At 42.4% G+C, this 21,667-nt stretch overlaps 1 protein-coding gene across 1 annotated transcript in view; it reads left to right on the plus strand.

The window, feature by feature from the left end:
- The first annotated feature begins 254 nt into the window (after positions 1-254).
- Positions 255-21,667, plus strand: part of HOOK3 (hook microtubule tethering protein 3) — an 87,913-nt gene continuing 66,500 nt past the window's right edge. The window contains exons 1-2 of the mRNA XM_060237071.1: positions 255-524; positions 16,170-16,255. Of these exons, the coding sequence (XP_060093054.1) occupies positions 468-524; positions 16,170-16,255 (143 nt within the window). The 5' untranslated portion in view covers positions 255-467. The remainder of the gene's footprint in view (positions 525-16,169; positions 16,256-21,667) is intronic.

Raw genomic sequence — 21,667 nt, forward strand, 5'->3', positions numbered from 1 at the left:
CGCCCGGCCTAATGGGGCAGCAGGGCGCGGAGGGAACTCAGTCAGCGGCCGAGTGGGCAGGCGGTGGCTGGAGGGAAGGGAGAGAAGGCCGGCGGCCACCCCGCGCCTCAATACCTTAATTCATGGCGAGCTCGTCCAGCAAGGCCTCGTAGCACCAGCCTCGGCAGACCCAGCCGCTCCGCCCCATTCACTCTCGGCGTGACTGATTAACCTAGGCGGGCCTGGGAGGCCGGCGGGCGCCTGCGCGTTGCCTACCGGTGCGGGCGGATCCCGGCGGGCCCGGTGACGTGTCTGCGCCACAAGCAGCCCGGCCCGGCTCTGCCGGCCTGGGTTAGGAAAGAAGAAAGAGGCGACGGCTGTGAGAAGGGAAAGGGTGTCTGGCCGACTCCACCTCAGGCCCGGGAGCCGCGTCGTCGCCGCCGCCGCCAGAAGGGACGAAAGCGAGCGAACCCTGCCTGGCCTGCACCATGTTTAACGTGGAGAGCCTCGAGCGGGCCGAGCTCGGAGAAAGCTTGCTCACCTGGGTAAGTGGCCGGGGAGGCACAGGTGTAGACTGTCCTTTGCATGCTTGGGAGGTGGCTTTCCCTTTCTTCTCCTCCGCTTCGTCGGCCCCGGCACCCAGTCCCTTCTGTCTGTTTTGGGGTTCTTCCCCGGTTGTGTGGGCCTCGCTTCCTGTGGTAATTCTTAAAATGTATGCTTTTAAGAGCACGATTCTGTGCATGTTTGTTCAAAAGTCAACACCCCTTGAACTGGGATGAAGCATTCTTCGAGATAATTTAGGGTTGAAAAATCTTAAAGGGGAAGGCGGGTCTTGCATGTGAATATGACACACAGATGTTTCATACGGGTGTGTTTGTCAGACAGCCCTGATTGGGGTCATTCTATTGTATTCGTTGCATTTGTAATCTTGCCCTTATCAAAGGAGGGAGTTTGGAGTGGCTTACATGGTTTGCTTTCCCAGCATTTACAATCACAACAGCCCTGTGAGGTAGGTAGACTGAGTGGGACTGTGACTGGCCCAAGGTCATCTAGTAAGTTTCATGGCAAGTGAGGCCTTCCCAGCTCTTAGTCAAAGGCTAATCTCTACAACCTGCTGTACAGTTGGGAGTGTACTTGCTTCACTGCTGTATAATATGTGCAATGACTGGTGTGGGCGTTCGCCTTTCTTCTCCATCTTTCTATCTGTTGGCATTAATGCCATCCACTAGCTTTTAAAGCTGGTCTTGATCACTCACCTCACAGTGTTCATTTTATTCCGCAGCATGGGTTCTGTTTTTCTTTAAAACTCATCTCACCCCCCTCTTTTAAATGTTCAGGCTTGTACAATGTGTGCAAATTTTGGCTGTTGTTGTTTCTAGCTATATAATTTGTACCCAGCCTTGCATTTCAGTAAATCTGTCAAAAGAAATAATATAGGATTTATTGGCATGGGAGGAAAACAGAATACATATAAGGAGTTCCCAAACTTGAGTGAGTTGTGCTTCAAAAATGCAGACTTCTGAGCTACTTATGAACTGCTGAAAATGTACGATCACTCCTCCTGATGTGCTTTGTGTATCTAAAATCACTCTGAGTTTCTTATACTACATTTTAAAATGGCTTTTATGGCTTGGTTTGTTTTAGAAGCTCTTTTCTAGAGAGGGTTTGACAGAAACTCTTGTTAAAAAAAGAGGGTGTGTGAGATATATTATGGAAGAGGGGCACCCACATAAACACCATGTGGAGAGAAAGCAAACCCACTGTGCATACAAAGCAAGCTATAGTGTGGTTGCTGCTAGTCCTTGCATGTACCTTCATCCAGACATGTGGAGATGCAAGAAGTCCATGTCTGGCTTTTTTATTGCTGTGAATATGTAACCTTGTGGAGGGCCCATGGACTACTGTAATTCTAGAGATAATGCTTCTATTGTGGAAAGCAGGTAAACTTCTTCAAGAATATGTGTCAGAGGTCACACTGTTGCTGGGGGTGGGGGTTAAAGGTATTCCTGATTCTCACTTCAGTCTAAGAATCCATGGATATTCTCACTTCAGTCTAAGAATCCATGATTCCATGGATTATGACTGGGCTATTTAATTTTTTAAAATAAGAAACTGGTATCTGCAAGCTTGTTCACTGTTTGCTCTTGAAAATTAAATTAATCAAGAACATGTGGTCAGTTTGTTCTTAGGACAGCGCTGTTTGAGGATTAATTATAAAAAGTATGTACTGCAATTTAGTCAGAGGTGCACTAGTGAAGTTCCATTGATTTCAAATAGGTGTTGAAGTCCCCACCTTTCTCTAAATTTTGCTTTTTGTTATGCCATGCTGTTTCATGCAGTGTGGCTCTACATGTGGATAATTACTTCCTGTTTATGTTATTGCAACTTACATTAGTTTAGGCTGTTGTTTTTGTTTATTTTGTAATGTTGCCAGTAATGTTAACAGGACTGTATTGTGCTGCTATAAAATGAATGTGTGATGTGGTGGATCTGTTATAAAACACGTGCTTTGAATGCAAAAATAACCAAGTTCATTCCTTGGCAACTCCAATTAAAGGACTGCAGGTAGTAGAGTTGGAAAAGGGAAAGACATTTCTGTGTGTGAGACCCTGGAGAGCTACTGCTGGTCAGGAAGTAATGAGCCAGATAAACCAATAGTCTGTCTGGATATGGAACAGCTTCATATGTTACTGTTTTCTCTTTAGGTGAAGTAGGACAAATACTGCAGTATTGCTCCTTGGATCCATATACACATGATGGAACAGGCAGCAGTTTGCATTATGTGGATATATTAGTAATCTATGTACAGTGAAGTGTCCCGTTGCGCTGTCTCAGTTGTGCTTCCATTTTAATTACTGTTTATTGGATGTGTAAAGTTCTCACATTTCTGACTCCACAGTGAATGTCTCCAAGTGCTACTCAAACACCAAGCCCATTTCCATGCAGTGTAACAACATGTCATGCTATCACTGTTTCTTCTGTTGATGGTGGGTGTCACCTGTATTGCATTAATACAGTGGTTTATGATGCAGGTGATGCAATGCTGCAGACTGTAATATTGCACTCTCACCTACACATACACTTGGCAGATCAGCAGTTTATAGAATTATCCCACAGATTGCCTTGAACATTGTGTTGCCCATTTGGTTTTCCTTAAGCATGGAAAGGTTTCATTGGATGAAGAGTGCAAGTTATCGACAGGGAGGTTAATAGGAGTTCCTATCTTGGCTGCTGGTGGAAATTGGAAAGTGAAATTAACAGCAGGAAACCATTCAGTACAAAAAGGGGGTGTGGTTAGGAAATGGCTGTTGCAACTGAATGGGCTTGTACATCTACTGTAGTTGCTTATCTGTTTCTTGGCCTTTTTGCTATCCCTTTTGTTTAACCATCTTAGGCACCAGAACCCAAGTGGCAGAAGCCAGAAAAAGGAAAACCGAGTGAAAATATATAGTAATTTGGAAGAGTAAAAAGGTAAAGGTAGTTCTCTATGCAAGCACTAGTTGTTTCCGACTCTGGGGTGACATCACATCACAATGTTTTCATGGCAAACTTTTTTACGAAGTGGTTTGCCATTGTCTTCCGCAGTCATCTACACTTTACCCCCACCAAGCTGGGTACTCATTTTACCAACCTTGGAAGGATGGAAGGCTAACCTTGAGCCGCTTGCCTGAACCCAGCTTCTGCTGGGATTGAACTCAGGTTGTGAGCAGAGCTTGGACTGCAGTACTGCAGCTTACCACTCCGTGCCATGGGGAGAGTAGTAGTATGCAAAAGAGGTAATATAACATTTCCTGAAATGTTGGAAGTGAGGGGGGGATTTCCCTCAGAGAGAAAAATATATTCAATGCTTTTCTGAAACCTAAATTTCTTTTACTACTTTAAAAAACAAGACACATAATTTATAACCTAGCACAGTAGTACTCACTCCATGGCTCACAGAAGAGCAAAAGAGCACATTTGATTCCATTCCTGGCACCCCAGGGAGGCTTGCAGCTTTCCTGTTCTTCTAGCAGCAGATGTTTCAAAGTAGGAACCACTTGCCAACTTCAAGCCCTATCGAGCATGGGCCTTCTCTACTTTCCTAAAACATGGAGCAGGTGCCACGTTGCGTGACACATCAGAGAGCCATATGTGGCTCCTAAAGCTGCTGAGTATTACTGACTTGGCATATAAAACCATTCAATTTGATGTATTTAAATATAAATGCCTGTGATCAAAATGGAGTTAATACCTAACGCTGGAAAAAGATATTAGTTATAAAAGTCAGAGAAGACAAGCAGAAATCCACAAGCAAAAAAGGCCTTGTATTCACATCTTATGAAGATGGCAATACCTTCTAGGTTGAGGTTCTATATGTTTACAATGTCATTTAGTGCTGTAGATTGTCTGTCTAGAAATCCTCATGCTGCATATTCTGAGCAAATAAACTCTAATCTTCAGAAGCATTCCACTCATTCCAAAAGAGAAAACATTTCACAGCAGTGTTTTTCAGTTGTCCCCAAATATCTGGTTTTTCCACTGGAAAAACAGATGAATGTCTGGGAAGGAGGAGGAATGGGGGAGGGGGAATAACTTGAGCCTTGAGCCTTTTCATCTGTATGTAGAGGGCATGGAACATGGAAATTCAGTGTATCTAGATTAGTTGGTGAGGGTCTTTCCCCATAGGATTGACTACTTCCCCTACTAAAGAAAAGTAATTAAATAGGAAGTGCAGACTTCTTGCACTTGGCATTATGCAAGGAAAAGGAATCAGTAATGACAGAATTCAGTGCTGGCTGGGGTTGATAGCCAAAAGAGTAAATGCTAAACCCGCAGCTTCTTAATTCCTCTAGCTCTGTGATATGAACGGTCTCCTTTTTCTTTCCCATTGCATCTGCTTTCCTTATCTTTTCAGCATATTGATGGTGTCCAACATATATAACCCTCATTTAAAAAAAAATTATTTGTGTTATTTATAGTCCACCTTTCTCACAGGGACAGAGTGGATTATATATAGTGGGTTGGTAAAATAGGCAAAATGGGATATTGAGTACCCAATGCATTAGCATTTTAGAAGTCCGTAGTCACCAGAAAGAACTGAAGCATAGCATATTCATGCGACACATTAAATGTCATAGAAATTACATGAATAGGAATCCTACTTATAGCAAGTGTACCCAGCAGTGTAGACCACAGTCCCTAATAATTTATCCAAATAGGCTTGTACAACAATTTTCTACAGTGCAACTGTAGTTTGGTGTCGTGGTTAAGTGTGCGGACTCTTATCTGGGAGAATCGGGTTTGATTCCCCACTCCTTCACTTGCAGCTGCTGGAATGGCCTTGGGTTAGCTATAGCTTTCGTAAGAGTTGTCCTTGAAAGGGCAGCTTCTGGGAGAGCTCTCTCAGCCCCAGCCATCTCACAGGGTGTCTGTTGTGAGGAGGAAGATATAGGACAGGGGTGGCCAACGGTAGTTCTCTAGATGTTTTTTTGCCTACAACTCCCATCAGCCCCAGCCAGCATGACCAGTGGCGGGGGCTGATGGGAGTTGTAGGCAAAAAAATGGCTGGAGAGCTACTGTTGGCCACCCCTGATATAGGAGATTGTAAGCTGCTCTGAGTCTCTGATTCTGAGAGAATGGCAGGGTATAAATCTGTAATCGTCATCGTCTTCTAACTCTGCAGAAGAGCCCTCTTGAATAGTTCTGTTTTGCATCATTTGCAAGAAACCAAGAGAGTAGGAGTTTTTCTGACATCCTTGGGCAAACTGTTCTGCAAGATGGGAGCCAAAATGGACAAAGGGTGTGTATGAGCAGTTGTTGATTTTGCCTGTTGGTACGTTGGCTCCTGCAGAAGCCCCTGCTGACTTGAACAAAGTCATTGTGATGGCACATAGGGAGAGAGGCAGTTCGGCAAATAAGAGAGACCAAAGTCATGAAAGGTTTTGTATGTGATAGCCAGTACCTTAAACTGAGCCAGGTTAAGAGGGAAAGTGGAAAAGTCCAATTCCCTTGCAGTTTTAGTCAACTAGAACAGGGATGGCCAGCGGTAGCTCTCCAGATGTTTTTTTGCCTACAGCTCCCATCAACCCCAGCCAGCATGGCCAATGGCTGGGGCTGATGGGAGTTGTAGGCAAAAAACATCTGGAGAGCTACCATTGGCCACCCCTGAACTAGAAGACTTTTCTTTTAACCACAAGATTTTATGGATGAGAAGATGTTAAAGTCTACGAACATAAAATTCTGTCGTATTATTCCAACTCTGGCCACTAGGAATCTGTTGGTATGCAATGCCACGCAATGCCTCTGAAGGTATTTGGAGTCTTAGAGTGTTAATGGTATTTTGAGTGAGACAGTTTCTACAACTATGGCGTCTTGTGTAAGCATGACTTGCCTCAGGTTGGATGGTGTTGGGAAGTGGTTTTTCTCCCAGTTTCCCCAAAGCATCACGGTGCCTTTGTGCACTACTTGAGTCTTTCTTGATTCTTTAGTGGTCTTTCTGAAATCTGTCAGAATTTTACTGGATCCACCCATGCAGCAGACATTTTAATTGGCATATTGATGTTCATTTAAAATGGCATGTTCATTTAAAAAATCAGAAAAATTCCCCCTCCTGCATTGCGGGGAAGAGTGGTCACTATGGGGACTCTGATAGAGAAAATGCCTGGAAAAGTTGCTGCTTAGAAGCTATGGTTTCTCTGCAGCTGCTGATGCAGCCTGGGTAAGCACTGCCATGTGGAAAAGGCCTGTGCAGTTATTATTACTTACTTTGTTGTTGTGTTGTTTGCTATGGTTTTGAGCTAATGCAATAAAATATTTGAATTGATTTAACTAGCTATTGGGGTACCTTTTCAGTTCTTATCTGGGGCACAGAAGGTAAATTTTAAGAAGGGGCTGTTAGTTAATTTTGAAACGATGAAGGAATGGAGACAGTCAATCGGGTATGTTGTGCTCATGCTGTTTTAAGGCTTGTGGGTTGTAGTTGGATCTTTGAATTCAGTACAGAAGGCAACAAAGTCAGTGGAACACCAAATTGATGTTCTTCTGATGACCTTCAACAAGTTTCTGCATTGACTAGAAGCTCCTAAACCATTGCTAGGTCCCGCCCACAGTGCCGATACAAAAGTATGTATAATGATTTCAAAGCCCAAGGCTATATGTATCCATGCTGGATATTGTGCTCTTCTAGAGCTGTAGGAATCATTTGCAGTTTAATCATCTTATCCATATAAGGAAATCCAGTACTGAATGATTGATATAGTGCGTTGATAGTACAGTATCCAATGATGTATGCATGCAGCCCGTTTGAAAGAAAAGATTTTAAAAGGGCAGAAAATTGTCACATTTGGACTTTTCAAATATTTGTAAATGCTCTGGAATTTTATTATAGGTAGTGGGATTTAAGAACAAGTAACACAGTAATTACTTTTATATACATTTTGACTTGATCTCAGTGTTTCTTAAAAGACTGACACAGCCACAGTAGACCTGAAACATATACACAGATAGGCATTATTGGTGATTTTACTGTCTAAAAAGAAAGACAGTTGTATGGCTTGCTTTTTGTACTATGTACTAGTTTTTGCCAAAACCTGACTTTGAAGCATTTATTAAATATGTCCCCACTAGTAGGTAAAGTCCATGAGGAAAATGGCTATAGGGTTGCATGTAGTTGATAATCAGCTGGTTACAAGAAGAGATTACAAAACTGTAGATTTGGTATTAAAGTGAAATATTGCATATTTGTGAACTGATAGACCATATCAAGATACTTTCCATCCAACAGGGTATAATGCTTTGAGAAATGTTTCTCTACTTGACACTGTCATGCTGTAATTACAATTTGTTTATAAGACTTAGTTGAATTACAGTTAAAGAGGATGTACTACCTCTGGTTGGAATTAGAATTTAAAATATATAACAACTTACTCTTCTGGCTTTTAAGAAATGGTATCCATGCGTGTTTGTGTGTGTAAAATTTCCAATCCATAAGTAAAGAGAGAGATTTTCTTGTGAAATTATTTTCTAAGAAGCAGATAAGTCATGCCCTAGCCTGTAATTTGTACTGTTCAGTTGACCAGTTCAGAAGATTTTTCTTCTACTGACTTGCCTCTGCTGGAATTATGGGCTGGCATCCAGAGACAGATGATATTCATGTACAGTGGAGCGTTCTTCTGAACGGCATAGGCGTTCCCTACAAACATGAAACCACAGTTCTTGGCATTAAAAAAATAATTTTGAAAGTTGAGTTGTGCTGGACATGGCAGTTGGGATTTTTATGATCTAGATAAAATAGAGCTTGTGTGCAGGCATAAAGAGATTGGTCAAACCCCAATATATGCCTGTGTGGAGGAGTTAAAAACATAAAACCATTAGAGAAGCTATGTTGGAACAGTACAACTGCCCATCCAGTCCAACACTGTGTGTCACACACTGGCCAAAACCCAGGTGCTATCAGGAGGTCCACAAGCAGGGCTACAACTCCAAAAGTCCTCCCTCTTTTTCCTCCCAAGATCCAAGAATAGAGCATCACTGCCCCAGACATAATGTTCCACCTATAGGTTGTGGCTAATAGCTACTGATGGACCTCTGATCCACATGTTCATCCAGTCTCTTCCTGAAGCTGTTTATGCTTGTGCCAGTGAATTCCTCATGTTAATTACTAATTTGGTGACGAAATCTGTTCTAAGCTTACTGCTCATTAAATTCATTGAGTACTATGTTGCCAGGTTCCTCAGCTGAGTGGGTGGGGGATGTGGGGGTACATGTACTGGAAGGGAAGGAGGAAGAAACAGGAAATAGTGTGAAGCATCATAAAATTAAATAGCATTAATGAAGGGCTATGATATGGTAAAATATTGTACAAAATGGCATCATTCCCCTCAAAAGTTATACGTGTTCTGCTAAATCTTTGAGTAGTTTATAAATGTGGAAAGTGAAAAACTGAATGGAAATATTCAATTGCCAGTGAAGTTTTTTCCCACCTTCAAAATTATTTTGTCACAAATTTTGAAGAGTGGTTGTTCTTCCAAAGTACCAAAAGCTATTTTTAATTGTTCAGGCAAGAAAATGAATTATGCTTGTTCTTAAGATGCTAGTAGACCTTTCCATGTCCATTCAAGTGTCCTAACCTGTTTATGAATATTTTGAGAACTGGTTGGGGTACATTCATTCTGTTTGTTGTATGCAACAATTAATGCGGCAGATTAACATTGGCCCTCTCATTCTTTTTCCAAGGTGTGAACTTCCTGTTTTATAGGGCATAGCTTTTAATATTTTTATACTGAAGGGTTGGAAGATCTGTGTTTGGAAATGTTTACCTTTGTTTTAAATCCCCAAAGATTCAGAAATGCTTGTTCTCTTTTGCATTGAGATTTATGTCTCTGAGGCAAGAAGTTAGCTTGTTTCTGAGCAAGTCTCAGAACAGCCGCTTGGTTTATAGTTTGATATGAGCTTTACCATGCGTTGGATATTACAAATTTTCAGAGGTACAGTTCCCAGGCATCCGGTCCTTAGGAAGTAGGCATCCCTTAGATATTCCAGGTGCTTCCTGTTGATTTTGAGGAGACCCAGGGTGGAACTAAATGTTCCAGAAAACACAGTTGCCACTGAAAACAGTAGCACATCCCTCTCCTGCTATGCTATGATATCTGGGAGGCACAATTAGGTGTCTCTCACTGAGTGTATCTTTAGTTTTGCTCTGCTATATACTCTGCAGCTGCATGGGGAGACAATGAATCCCAAGACACAAGTACGTGTGTTACAGAGTGAGCAGGACAAACTCAATACAAGGCTGCATTTTTTGCAGCAGTCGCACATTTTTGGAGGCATGGAGGTAACTAATAGTATCTTTGAGGTGGGTTGATTTGTAGTGCAATGTTATTTCTCCTCTGTTACCAGACCAGAGAAATGTGTTCCAATATACCATTCTAATATTCTTTGCATTACATTACATCACTATTCTAATCCACTATTTCAAATAAGAAATACACTAAAATGAAGAGGGTGTATAGCTGTTCTTCGTGAGAATACAGATGAGGACTGAATGAATTTAGTATACGTAGGGAGACACCAATATCCCTGTTAAGTCTTAAGGGGGTATGTGTTCTGAGTGTAATAACTTGTAATTCAGCAGTTTCCATTTCCAGTCTGTTTCTGAAGTTCCTTTGCAGTAAAACAACTATTTTGCAGTAAATCAACTATAGTTTCTCAGTCTTGTGATTCTTGATGTCAGATTTATGTCCATTTATCCTTTGGTGTAGAGTTAGACCTGTTTAACCTATGTAGACAACTGAATAACATGGTTGGCATTTAATGGAATGTACAGTCTTAGGCTTATTCACAAGCTCATATTCTAAGATGGGGAAGTTGATGTTGTTAGGTCCAGTGATTGTGTTGTATAGGTGTATGTGGCAGGAAAGTTGGTATTTTGGTTTATTCTAAGCTCTGGTACCAATGTCCATGTTCAAATTAGATCAAAATATTAAAAAGCTTTATCTAATATAAAGCAGCATCCCTCCCCCGCCCACTTCAGTCATTGCTATGATCTCAAACTGAGTTGGTGGTCTGATTTTGATCTGGGAATTTTTGTGAAAATATAGCCAAATAAGAATGAGTGGAAAACCCTGGAATAAATCATCACTACTAAAGACAATGAGAGTTGACCAAAGCACATATTTCATTAAACAACATGCAGATTGCCGCACATCAGCATCAAAGCAGCAATTCACCGGGTTAGTAAAAATGTAAAATATATTGTTCATTTTTTTATGATCTACATATTATAAAGCATTTTTACACACTTTACACATTTTTAGCTGGAAACACATGTGCTTTTCTTTTTTAGAGGTTGCTGCTTTGCAGTATAGTTTGACATATATTTTTGAAATTTTTATAGTTTGGCACATATTGAAGCTGTGTGTAGGAGCATCATGGAAAACCATAATTATCTCAGCAATAAAATGGCATGCTCAGGGGCCTTGAAGCTTGCTTGTTTACCTAGTTTATAAAAGGACAGTATACCCTTGCCCTCTGAGCCTGGTGCTGGCAGATTGGACAAATGTGCCTCTTCCTTAATTGGTTTGCTGGATTACAGTGCACTATGATGTCTTCATAAGAGAAGCTATGATTTTAAAAACTGAAATGTATCCAGATTGATAGCCATGTTAGTCTGTAGCAGCAAAATTAAACTGAAGTTTAATGGCACCTTAATGATTACCAGATTTATCCTGGTGTGAGCTCTGATACACAAAAACTTATTCTGGAAGTAATTTTGTTATTCATTAAGGAGGTACGGTATTTGACTCCTTGTTTGATGCTGAAAGGAGCCCCGTGGTGCAGAGTGTTAAAGCTGCAGTACAGCAGTCCTAAGCTCTGCTCATGACCTGAGTTCGATCCTTGGCAGAAGCTGGGTTTTCTGGTAGCCAGCTTGAGGTTGATTTAGCCTTCCATCCTTCCGAGGTCGGTAAATGAGTACCCAGCTTTCCGGGGGGGAAATGTAGATGATTGGGGAAGGCAATGGCAAACCACCCCATAAAAAGTCTGCCGTGAAAACGTTGTGAAAGTCACCGCAGAGTCGGAAACAACTGGTGCTTGCACAGGGGACCTTTCCTCCTTTCCTTGATGCTGAAATGTGTGCAATATTTACTTTTCTTACTGTTCTGCAGCATAGAATGCATCATTTGTAAGGTAACACATGTAATAGTGCTGTTGAGTACATTTAGAGAATTTAGAAGCTAAACACCTCAGATTTCTGTAAGCAAAATTGTATGTATTTCTTTTACATAATTATACATTTGTTTTCTTCCTAGTAGGGACATTTTCCTCCCTCCATTTTATCCCCACAACAACACTTGGAGGTAGGTTAGGTTGAGAGTAAATGGCCCAAGGTTCTCTAGTGAACTTCCCAGACCCTGGCACAGAGGGGATTCAAACCCAGAGTTCCTAAGGCTCCATCCCCTCTAACCATTGTACCATGCTTGATCCCAACACTAATATCAAGTGGTATGGCCTGAAATATATCCAATATTTGAGAAAGAAGAAGAGTTGGTTTCTATATCCTACTTTTCTCTACTCTAAGGAGTCTCAAAGCAGTTTATAATCTCCTTCCCTTCCTCTCCCCACATCAGGCACCTTGGGACTGAGAGAGCTCTGAGAGAACTATGACTGGTCCAAGTTCACCCAGCAGGCGTCATGTGGACTGTGACGGAACTGACCCAATTCTGCCTTCAGACCCTGTCCCGTTTTGCCAACTCCTGGAGGGAGCTTATCCTTTTCCCATCACTAGGGCACGCTGCCACCACCTGTTCAATGTAGGGGTTCCTGACCGAGAGGAACAGGACTCCCAATCCCCCTTGCCAGTTCTGAGGCCTGGCCGCAAGGTCCTCTGCCAACCCAGCACCAGGTTATGATGGAGACCAAAGTCCTTCTTTGGGAGACCCCTGGAGGATTGGCACCCTTGCCAACTGTATGCCTTCCCCCTTTCCTGGACTCGCCTCTTGCAGTAGCGTGGTCTAAGGCGGTTGGGGAACCTATGTGGTACAGAGGGACTACCTTTTTAAACAGACAAAATATTTATTTAAAATGTATATACAGGCATTTTTAAATACAGGATGAACAGAAGTAATAAATGAAAGTAGGGATAAACACTCCTTCTCTCCCTAATATACAGCTGGCCCTGACCATACCTTCCAGAACCGACTCACCAGTCTCCCAAACTCAAATCAAACTCTCAACTGTCATCTTCCTCTGACAACTTTTAACTGCCCGTTTCCCTCCAAAAACCTCTAATATAAAACCCAGTTCTCGCCCAGGAACTAGTAGTAGTAGTACTTTATTCACGGTCATCCGACCAGCTTAATACAAACAGAAACAAAATCATAAAAACAAACCCATCACCTCTTACACAAAGTTCCTTACGCCAACTATTACACATATTGTTAAAAATCATAGCCAAGATTTACATTCTCAATTTCCCTCCTTTCCAACTGAGCAACATAACAGAAACGGGCAATCTTAGTTGAAACATCAGAGTGAGTGTCAGACAGGAGGAAGGCAATCTGCTCATCCTCCGGCCTGCCCGCCAAGGGCCCGAGAATTGGAGAGATTAATCTTGCCCTCAAGTCATTGTAATTTGGACACCGCAAAACGATGTGGAGAGTTGTTTCGACCTCGTTGCAATTACAGGGGCACAATCTTTCCAGATATGGGGACCCAGCGTAACGTCCCAAAAGCACCGAAGAGAAAAGTGCGTTGAGTCGTGCTTTTGAGAAAGCTATCCGATATTTTGGGATAGTGATGTTGAAAAGATACCTGGCTGGGGACAGTACTTCAGCTTGCTTCCCTAAGAAAATGTGCGCAGAAAGACTAGCTCTAGCAGATCTCAGTTCCAGCTCAACCAACCTCAGGCGCAAAAGTTCTTTCGCATCCCTCAGTTCCATCATTGCTAGGGACTCAGGGGAGAGATCACAGAGTCTAAAATAATCTAGACACCTTTTCTCCCAAGTTCCCACAAAAGAGTCGAAGAAAATCAGATGGGGAAGGCCACCTGGCTTTGAGAGAACCCTCAAAAAGTAACAAAGGGTGTTTAACCACATAGACGTCTCGATGCTTGGGACGCCAGATTCCAACCTGATGGCAGTGTTTGGCACACAACTGGGAACGGACAGAAGCTTGCGCAAGAGTTTGGTTTGTACTATCTCCAACGGCTTGGTGGTTGAATAAGGGCCAATTTCAGCGCCATAGAGCAACTGGACCCTGGTCTTTGCAGTATGCAGCCTTAGTGCTGCAGGCAAGAATTTGGCCCCTTTAGAGATGTAAAAACGGTAGATGGCATCAGCTGTTCTTTGCGCAGATTGTGCAACATAGTTCTTATGTGCCACACGCTTTCCCTGATAATGAAAAATCACCCCCAGGTATTTAATAATTTTAACTTGCTCAATGGGTTTACCATTTAGAAACCAGCAATGAGCCTTGAAACGTTTGGTGAAGACTAAAACCTTGGTTTTATCTAGATTAATTTCCAACTTTTCCTGCAGACTGGTCTGGGTTAGATGGCGAAGGGCCCTTCGCATACCAATCTGCGTCCTGGATAGTATAAGCACGTCGTCAGCATACGCTAAAACTGGAATATGCCGATCGGCGAGCTTGGGAGGATGTAAAGCCAAATCATTAAAGGAGGTTAGAAGTGAGTTTATGTAGAAATTGAAAAGCAAGGGGGCGAGGCCCAGGAACTAGTTTTCCCTCCTGCAGCCTTCTGGGAGACCAGCCTAAAAAACTTCCTGTCTCTCTAGGAGGCCCCCTCAGAAGTGCTGCTTCCAGACAGGAGGGGAGGGGAAAGGAGGAATACACTAGGCCAAAGCCTTGCCTAGAGTTTAAGACTCCTCTAGCCAACTCCCAGACAAGCAAAGGCCTAAAATGGTGTTTCTCCACATGGACAAAGAGTGGAGAATCAACCTCAGTTCTCCAGATTAGCGTCTGCCAGTCTTAACCACTGCACCATGCTGGCTCTCATCCCACAGTAGCTAATTGCTGCATAATGTGCTAACTTTAGCACGTGTATCTGTTCTCTAATTTTGAAATCCGGTTTTTATGTGCTGCTTTTATCACAAAGGTTTTTATTCCATTGCTGCTTGGTTGTGTCATTTACCTTAAATCTTAGTGGAAAAGGTAGAATATCAATGAAGTACATAAATAAAAATGTGATTAGCTGAGGATATATGCCATATTGTCTGAGAGACAAAAATGTCCCAGTTCAAAAGAGGGGCTATGCTGAATCTCTGAACTACTTTGCAGGAACCACCTTGGAAATGTTAGGATACAGTAGTTGAGCATGCCTGCTAGTTAGGGTTTCTGCAGGCCATCTGTATACCATATTTGCCGGCATATAAGACGACTGGGCGTATAAGACAACCCCCCGACTTGGTGGCATGTTTTTCAGGGCAAAAAAATCATCTTATACGCCGGCAAATACGGTAAGTATCTCTGCAGAGCCTGCTGGGTTAACTCTCTGACCCGGATCTGTCCATCCTTACAGGGAACCGCTATCCCCGTCTTGCCAAAACACATTGTCGCTTTCATCTAATCGACCTTCCTCCTTCTCCTCAGGTGCTTCCCCTCAGGCGGCGGCAAAAACAGGAAGGGGGGAAAGAAAAGGCGGGGGGAGGAGAAAAAAGCCACACAGGGGCGTGAGAGCGGCAGTTGGTGCCCTCGCGCCTCTCCGGGGAGGGGAGAAGAACCCCGCCGCTCAATGCGCGCCCCGAGGTGACGGCTTCGCCTTGTTCCCCGCGCCCCCTCTGCTGCTCCTTCGCCTTCTCCTCAGCCCTTGCGAGCGCGCTCCCGCTGCCGCGCTGTGGGAAATCGGTGGAGGGGGCGGTGGGGAAGAGGAACGGAGGGAGGTGCTGAGAAGGGCCAAACAGGGCCGGCGGCGGGGTTGGTTTCCTCGCGGCCGCTCCAGGAGAGTCCAGCCCAGCTCTTAAAGGGGCCGCCGCCCCGCGAGGAACGCCTGGAGAGGGCAACGGCCGCCACTCCCCTCGCTCGCCTCCCGCCCGCCGTGGAGTTTTCTCTCTTCCTTATCCTCACCTCCAATAAACTAAATGGTGAAGCGCGGGGCTAAAAGAGGCCGGTGGTGAGCATGCTTGCTCAAAAGTCAGTGTTCCTGGAGGAGATTCAGCACAGACTGGCTCAAGAGCAGCAGGCGAGGCTGGTGGCACCTTTAAGACCAAGGAAGTTTGATTCTGCGCCCAAGTTTTCATGCGCAAGCACACTTGGGCAGATATTTGCCGGCATATAAAACAACTGGGCGTATAAGACGACCCCCCCCCCCCCACTTGGAGGCATGTTTTTCAGGGCAAAAAAGTCGTCTTATACGCTGGCAAATTTATATAATGACATCCATATACATGATGATTTTAAGAGCAGTATAAGAAAAAAAATCAGATCCCTGTACACAAAAGCATACAGTGTTCCCATCTATTGAATTCCTGGCTGAGGTGATATTTTAACCAGAGCTTACTGTTGCAAATTCTTAGGTATTATGCTACACCTGTTCTCTGTTTACGAGTTTGTTTGCTAATTGACATGCTAAATGTTTGTTTTAGAGGCTTTTCTATCCTGTGTATTGTAGATGTTTATTCTACTTCCAGAGATTCCTCACTGTGCTCACACAATGCAGTAGCTGGTGGCTAATTAACTCTCCCTCCCCACTCCTTTTTCAGATCCAGACATTCAACGTTGAAGCACCCTGCCAGACTGTAGAAGATTTAACCAATGGAGTAGTGATGGCCCAAGTACTTCAAAAGATGTAAGAAAACATTTCTTAAAAAATAAATAATGATAAATGTGTGTCAGTTTATTCATACTTTTATCTTTTTTGAATTCAGCTGGTGCTAGGCTTTCCAGGTCTTACCTGGCTGCCAGTGGGGGGCTGCAGTTCTCTTCCTGGGAGTCTTCAGGGTGTGTGCTTTGTCACCTAGAAGTGACTTCATTGCGCTGGGCATGTCGTGCAGGGGGTCACTCTGTCATTTGTGGGAGGACTCTATAGTCACCATAAAGTTTTTACCAAAATACTGGAGGGCCCCCTGGCACAATTATGTCATCTCTGGGTGATGGCATTGTGCCAGGCATGTTGGGTGTGCCAGAGCTCTTTGGGGGTGGGGCTCCTCCACTGACCAGCTCTATGGCGGCAGATTGGAGGCCTCAAAAGTGGGGAAACCCTGCCCCCATCGGGGGGATGGGAACTCCAGATGGTGCAAACCTGCTGTGTTGTGCTGCAGTCCTAAATACTTTTACAGCTTAACTGTAAGTGCTGCTGATGTAGAATTTATTGACAGAAAAGTTTGTTGGAATGTTGATCTTCTTGTTTTTAAACCCAGAAAGCGATTGCACATATCTGTTTTTCTATTTCTGAACAGATACGTAATTAGGAGAATGTATATTCCAAATATCCAACTTTAACATGATTGTTAAAATAAAGGAAAATCTAACATATTTATTAACATTAAATTGATCAGTTGTAAGTAACTACAGTTGGTTATCTTTTTCTCTGCTTTTGTTATTATTATTTATAAAGTTTTATCAATATCTTGGTAGTTCATGTACATGTGTAAAAGAAACTTCTCCACTGGGGAGGCAGTAGAGGGAGAAAAAAAGAGAAAAAGATGTGGCAAGAGCCTCATATGCAAAATATTCTAAATAAAAATAGGTTTGCACGTTCAATGAATCATGCAGTAGTAGGGTAAATCATATGGCTAATGTGACTAATAACATTTCTGTTCTTAAAGTTGTATTGGTTGTGTCTTCATTTATTGTAGCAAGTGTAAATTACCCTTTTGCCCCCGCTCTGCATCAGCTTCTCAATGTCATGGCTGTATCAAGGCAGTATTGGGGAGAGTGTTGTTTGTGTAGTGTGTAGAGCTGGGGTGTCAAACATGTGGCTTGGGGGGCCCTTGGAAGGCTCCTATCAGGCACTTGTGCAACTGGCTGTCATCTGCTTCCTTCTCCCTCTCTTGCTTCCTTTTGCATCACAGCTTGCTTTGCCAGGCTTGCTCAATCGCATAGGAGCTACAGAGCAAAACCTCTATTTTCTCCACTGGCTAAGGCTCTTCCCTTGGGGAGGAAGGGATAGAGGAATAGCTTGCTTTGCCAGGCTCTCTCAATTGCACAGTAGAGCTACTGAGCCAAGCCTCTCTTCCTTTTATTGGCTGAGGCTCCTGGGGAAGGAAAGAGCCAGAGCTTCCTTTGCACAGTTCCCTGGATCCCGTGGGAGAAATACGAAGAAAGCACCTTTAAGACCAACAAGTGTTACTGTTTTAAGCATGTTTTTTTTAATCTTTGTGTTTGTCCGTATCCTTTATAAAGTTTATATCTCTGCTACCTTATCTTAAATAGGAATACATATGGCCCAGCCTGACACGGCCTGGCCTGACAAGGTCTCATTTATGTCAGATTTGACCCTAATAACCAATGAGTTTGGCACCCCTGGTGTAGAGATAGGCTTCCCAATCCCCAGGTCCCAGTGGGGGATCCCCCGTTTTTACAGGCTTCCCCCCACTCCCAGCCAGCTGGCCAACGGGGGAAGCTCCGCCCCCACAGTCACGATGTAGTTTTAGAGCTCCTGCAGGTTTACAAACCTGCAAACAGGTCCGTTTTTAAAATTTGTGCCTTTAAGGCTGAGCAGGAAACAGGAAGGGCTTCATGGGAAAGGGTCAGTAACAGTTTCGTCGGAGAACGGCCCCTCCCTTTGTTTTGCTTTCGTTTTCAGAGCAAGTAAAGTTCTGTGGGAACAAGATCCAGTAAGTATTTGTGTGTGAGAGAGAGGGGGGGCAGGGGATTCCCTGGTTTGAAGACCCTCCCCCCGCTTTAGAAAGCGGTGGGGGGAGGGAAATGTCTACTGGGCACTCTATTATTCCCTATAGAGAACGATTCCCATAGGGAATAATGGGGAATTGATCCGCTGGTATTGAGGGCTCTGGGGGGGCTATTTTTTGAGGCAGAGGCACCAAATTTTTAGTATAGCATCTAGTGCCTCTCCCCAAAATACCCCCTAAGTTTCAAAACGACTGGACCAGGGGGTCCAATTCTATGAGCCCCAAAAGATGGTTCCCCTATCCTTCATTATTTCCTGTGGAAGAAAGGCATTTAAAAAGGTGTGCTGTCCCTTTAAATGTGATGGCCAGAACTCCCTTGGAGTTCAATTACGCTTGTCACACCCTTGTTCCTGGCTCCACCCCCAATATCTCCTGGCTTCACTCCCAAAGTCTCCTGGCTCCGCCCACAAAGTCCCCAGATATTTCTTGAATTGGATTTAGCAACCCTATGTAGAGAATTATAAGAAAAAAAATAAGGTCCCTGTACACAAAAGCATACAGTGACCACACCTATTGAATTCTTGGCTGAGTTGATATATAAACCAGAACCTAGGTTTGCTTCTCACAGTAAGGCTATGTTTCCTGCGATGTTGCCTAGTGTCTTTCACGAACCTAGACACAACTAAATGGAAGAAGGTTTTTCTTTCAGGATTATTATTTGAAATATCTATATACCTATATTTCTTTTAAACCAGTCAAGAGCTAGGATCTCTGATTCAGATCTTATTTTAAATAGATGTGCATAATGTCTTCCATAATAATGTCCTGTATATTCCCCTCCCCCCATTTGTTTAATTGGTTTTTTTTCTATATCCTTGAACCCTGCTGCTGCCCAGTAGGGTTGGCAACCCATTCTCACACAGAAGTGAGAACATTTGGTGGGCGAAAACTTGTGAAATGGTATTATGTGACACCACAGCTTCATTTCTGTGTAAGAACCTGGAAGTGACATCATTGCATCAAGTGATGCTCTAGGATTCCTATCAATCTCTGCAGTGGAAACTAGATATTCGGGAAATTCCTAGAACGTGATGTTACTTCTGGGTTCCAGCTTGAAGTGATGTTATGGTATTGCATAATGTCATCTCCCTCCTGTTGCTCCATTATGGCAGACTACTTCCTAATCTGAAAGCAACTTCTGACTTGTATTTTCTCGATCTTTGTTCCTCTATTTGTTCCTCCCTTCAGTTTGCTTCTCACCTGATCATTTTGAAAAATATGCAATTGAGAGTATCTCATCTGACTTTTTATTTCCCCCTTTTCCTCCATCCCCTTTGAAAGGAACTTTTCCCTTTTTTGGTACTTCCATCATGCAACTGTCCTGCCTTTGTTTTTGGAAGAGTAAATTCTCTTTATATTTCCATGGAATGCCCATACTGTTGATTTAAATAGCTGCTGGCACTTATGTAAATTGAGACTAGATATTAATCAGTTAATCTGATGCGGCTAATCTGGTTAGTTTCAAAGACCTTGTTTCTCCTACAATTGCAGGTTAATTCTTGGACTTTAGTACTTATGAAACCTAATGCCTTAATGATAATGGATATCTTAATGTCAATTCATGATAATTATATAGCTAAAGAGAATTCTGGAGGAGCCTTTGGTATAGGTGTTAGATTTAGCTGTGGAAGTGCTAATTTGTGCAATTAGAGTATACCCTGAACAGTTTCACTTTCAGTTAATGTGTACTAAATTCATTTTCACAAATGACTATGTCGTCTAACATTTCTGAATACAAAAATGTTCTTTCTAAAACATTTATCCACAGTATTTATCTGTGCTCACTGTTAGGATAAAATAGACTTGACACTTTGACATGTGAAGAGAAAGTAATCTAATGGCTTCCAGAAATGAGCATGACAGACCGAAGTTTCTTCCTGATGTACTGACATCTGCCTGCAGAAAACATCACTTTATATGTCTGTTTCAAAAGATTTAAGTCTGTTGAACTGGAAAGTATCAGGGGATCAGCACGCATGGCAAACGTCAGTACACCAGATCGTTTGTTTGGCATGGTAGCTCTCTAGCAACACGAAAACCAAACTCAAGCACAACTCCTCTTGGATTTTTTGTTTTGCAGTGATGACATTAGAAATGTGAAGGCTTAGGGGGAAACCCTGGAAAAATAACATTTTCCTCCCATTTTTTCTGTTTGTATGATAGAAAAATTGGAAGTTTTGGGGAAATAGTGTGTGTAGGGGGGAAACTATGAAATATTTCCTTTTTAGAATAAGTAACATGCCTCTTAAGGGGGAAGGTTTTTCTTATGAAAAGGTTTGAGGACTTCCTCAGTTTTTTCTAACAGAAAAATTGGATAATTTGCAGTAGGATTAAAAAACAAATCTTATACTATAGGCATAGACAAAGTTTTCAAGATTTTTCTGTTTAAATATAAACAATTTTGGCAGTAATTAATTACAGTGGTTTTAATGGCAATATGAAGTTTGGTAAATTTGATATTATAAACTTAATATCTAAACATGCTTGCTAGCACTTCCTATTCTATGGGAGAGTTTCTGTTCCAATAATACAATTTTATTTGGTATGAAATTTGTCTTCTACCTTCAACTTTGATCTTTCTACCACATGGATGGCAAAAATTAAAGATCTATGTGCTATGGTAGCATAGAGTGCAACAATCTGAAAATCTTTCTCAAGCACTGGGTATACTTTCAATTTTTCTTATAGAAAATGAAGATATTTATATTTTTAAATTACATAAATCTGTCAAATAATACAATTTTATATGCCAACTAAATTATAAATGATGCATTTTCTATTGTTGCAATATTAAATGAGATTTAGATTTGATAGGATAATAAGTCTTGCATATATCAAACCTAAATCTCTCTTAATAATGCAACAAATTGAAAGTATACCCAGTGGAGGACAAATTCTCAAAATGGTGCCTCCTTAGGCTCTGATAGATTATATGGGAATTTTGTTCAGCCAGACCTAATTCTACCTTCGTATCATTAATGCCATTTTTTCATGTTTTTCAGTTCAGTTTTTTCTTGTCCAGTGACACAAGACAAATAGTTAACTTTAAAAATTTTGAAATTTGCATTGGTTTACCAGCTGAGATATTTGGCTGCAGCTTATGAAATCTTTGATTCTGATCTTGCCTTTACAAGTAGCATAGAATAGCCTGCCAGTCCCACCCTCAGCCCTTTATCTGAAAGATGGATATAATTTTGGCATAGACTACAGGGCTGTTGCAAAGATTGCAACAATATCTTGTCAGATCTGGGAAGCTAAGTAGGGTTGACCCTGGCTAGTGAATGAATGGATGGAAGACCTCCAAGGAATACCAAGGCCATGATGCAAAGGCAGGTCATCTCTGAACG

The sequence above is a fragment of the Heteronotia binoei genome, chromosome 4 (genome assembly GCF_032191835.1).
Source record: "Heteronotia binoei isolate CCM8104 ecotype False Entrance Well chromosome 4, APGP_CSIRO_Hbin_v1, whole genome shotgun sequence".
Taxonomy (NCBI): Eukaryota; Metazoa; Chordata; class Lepidosauria; order Squamata; family Gekkonidae; genus Heteronotia; species Heteronotia binoei.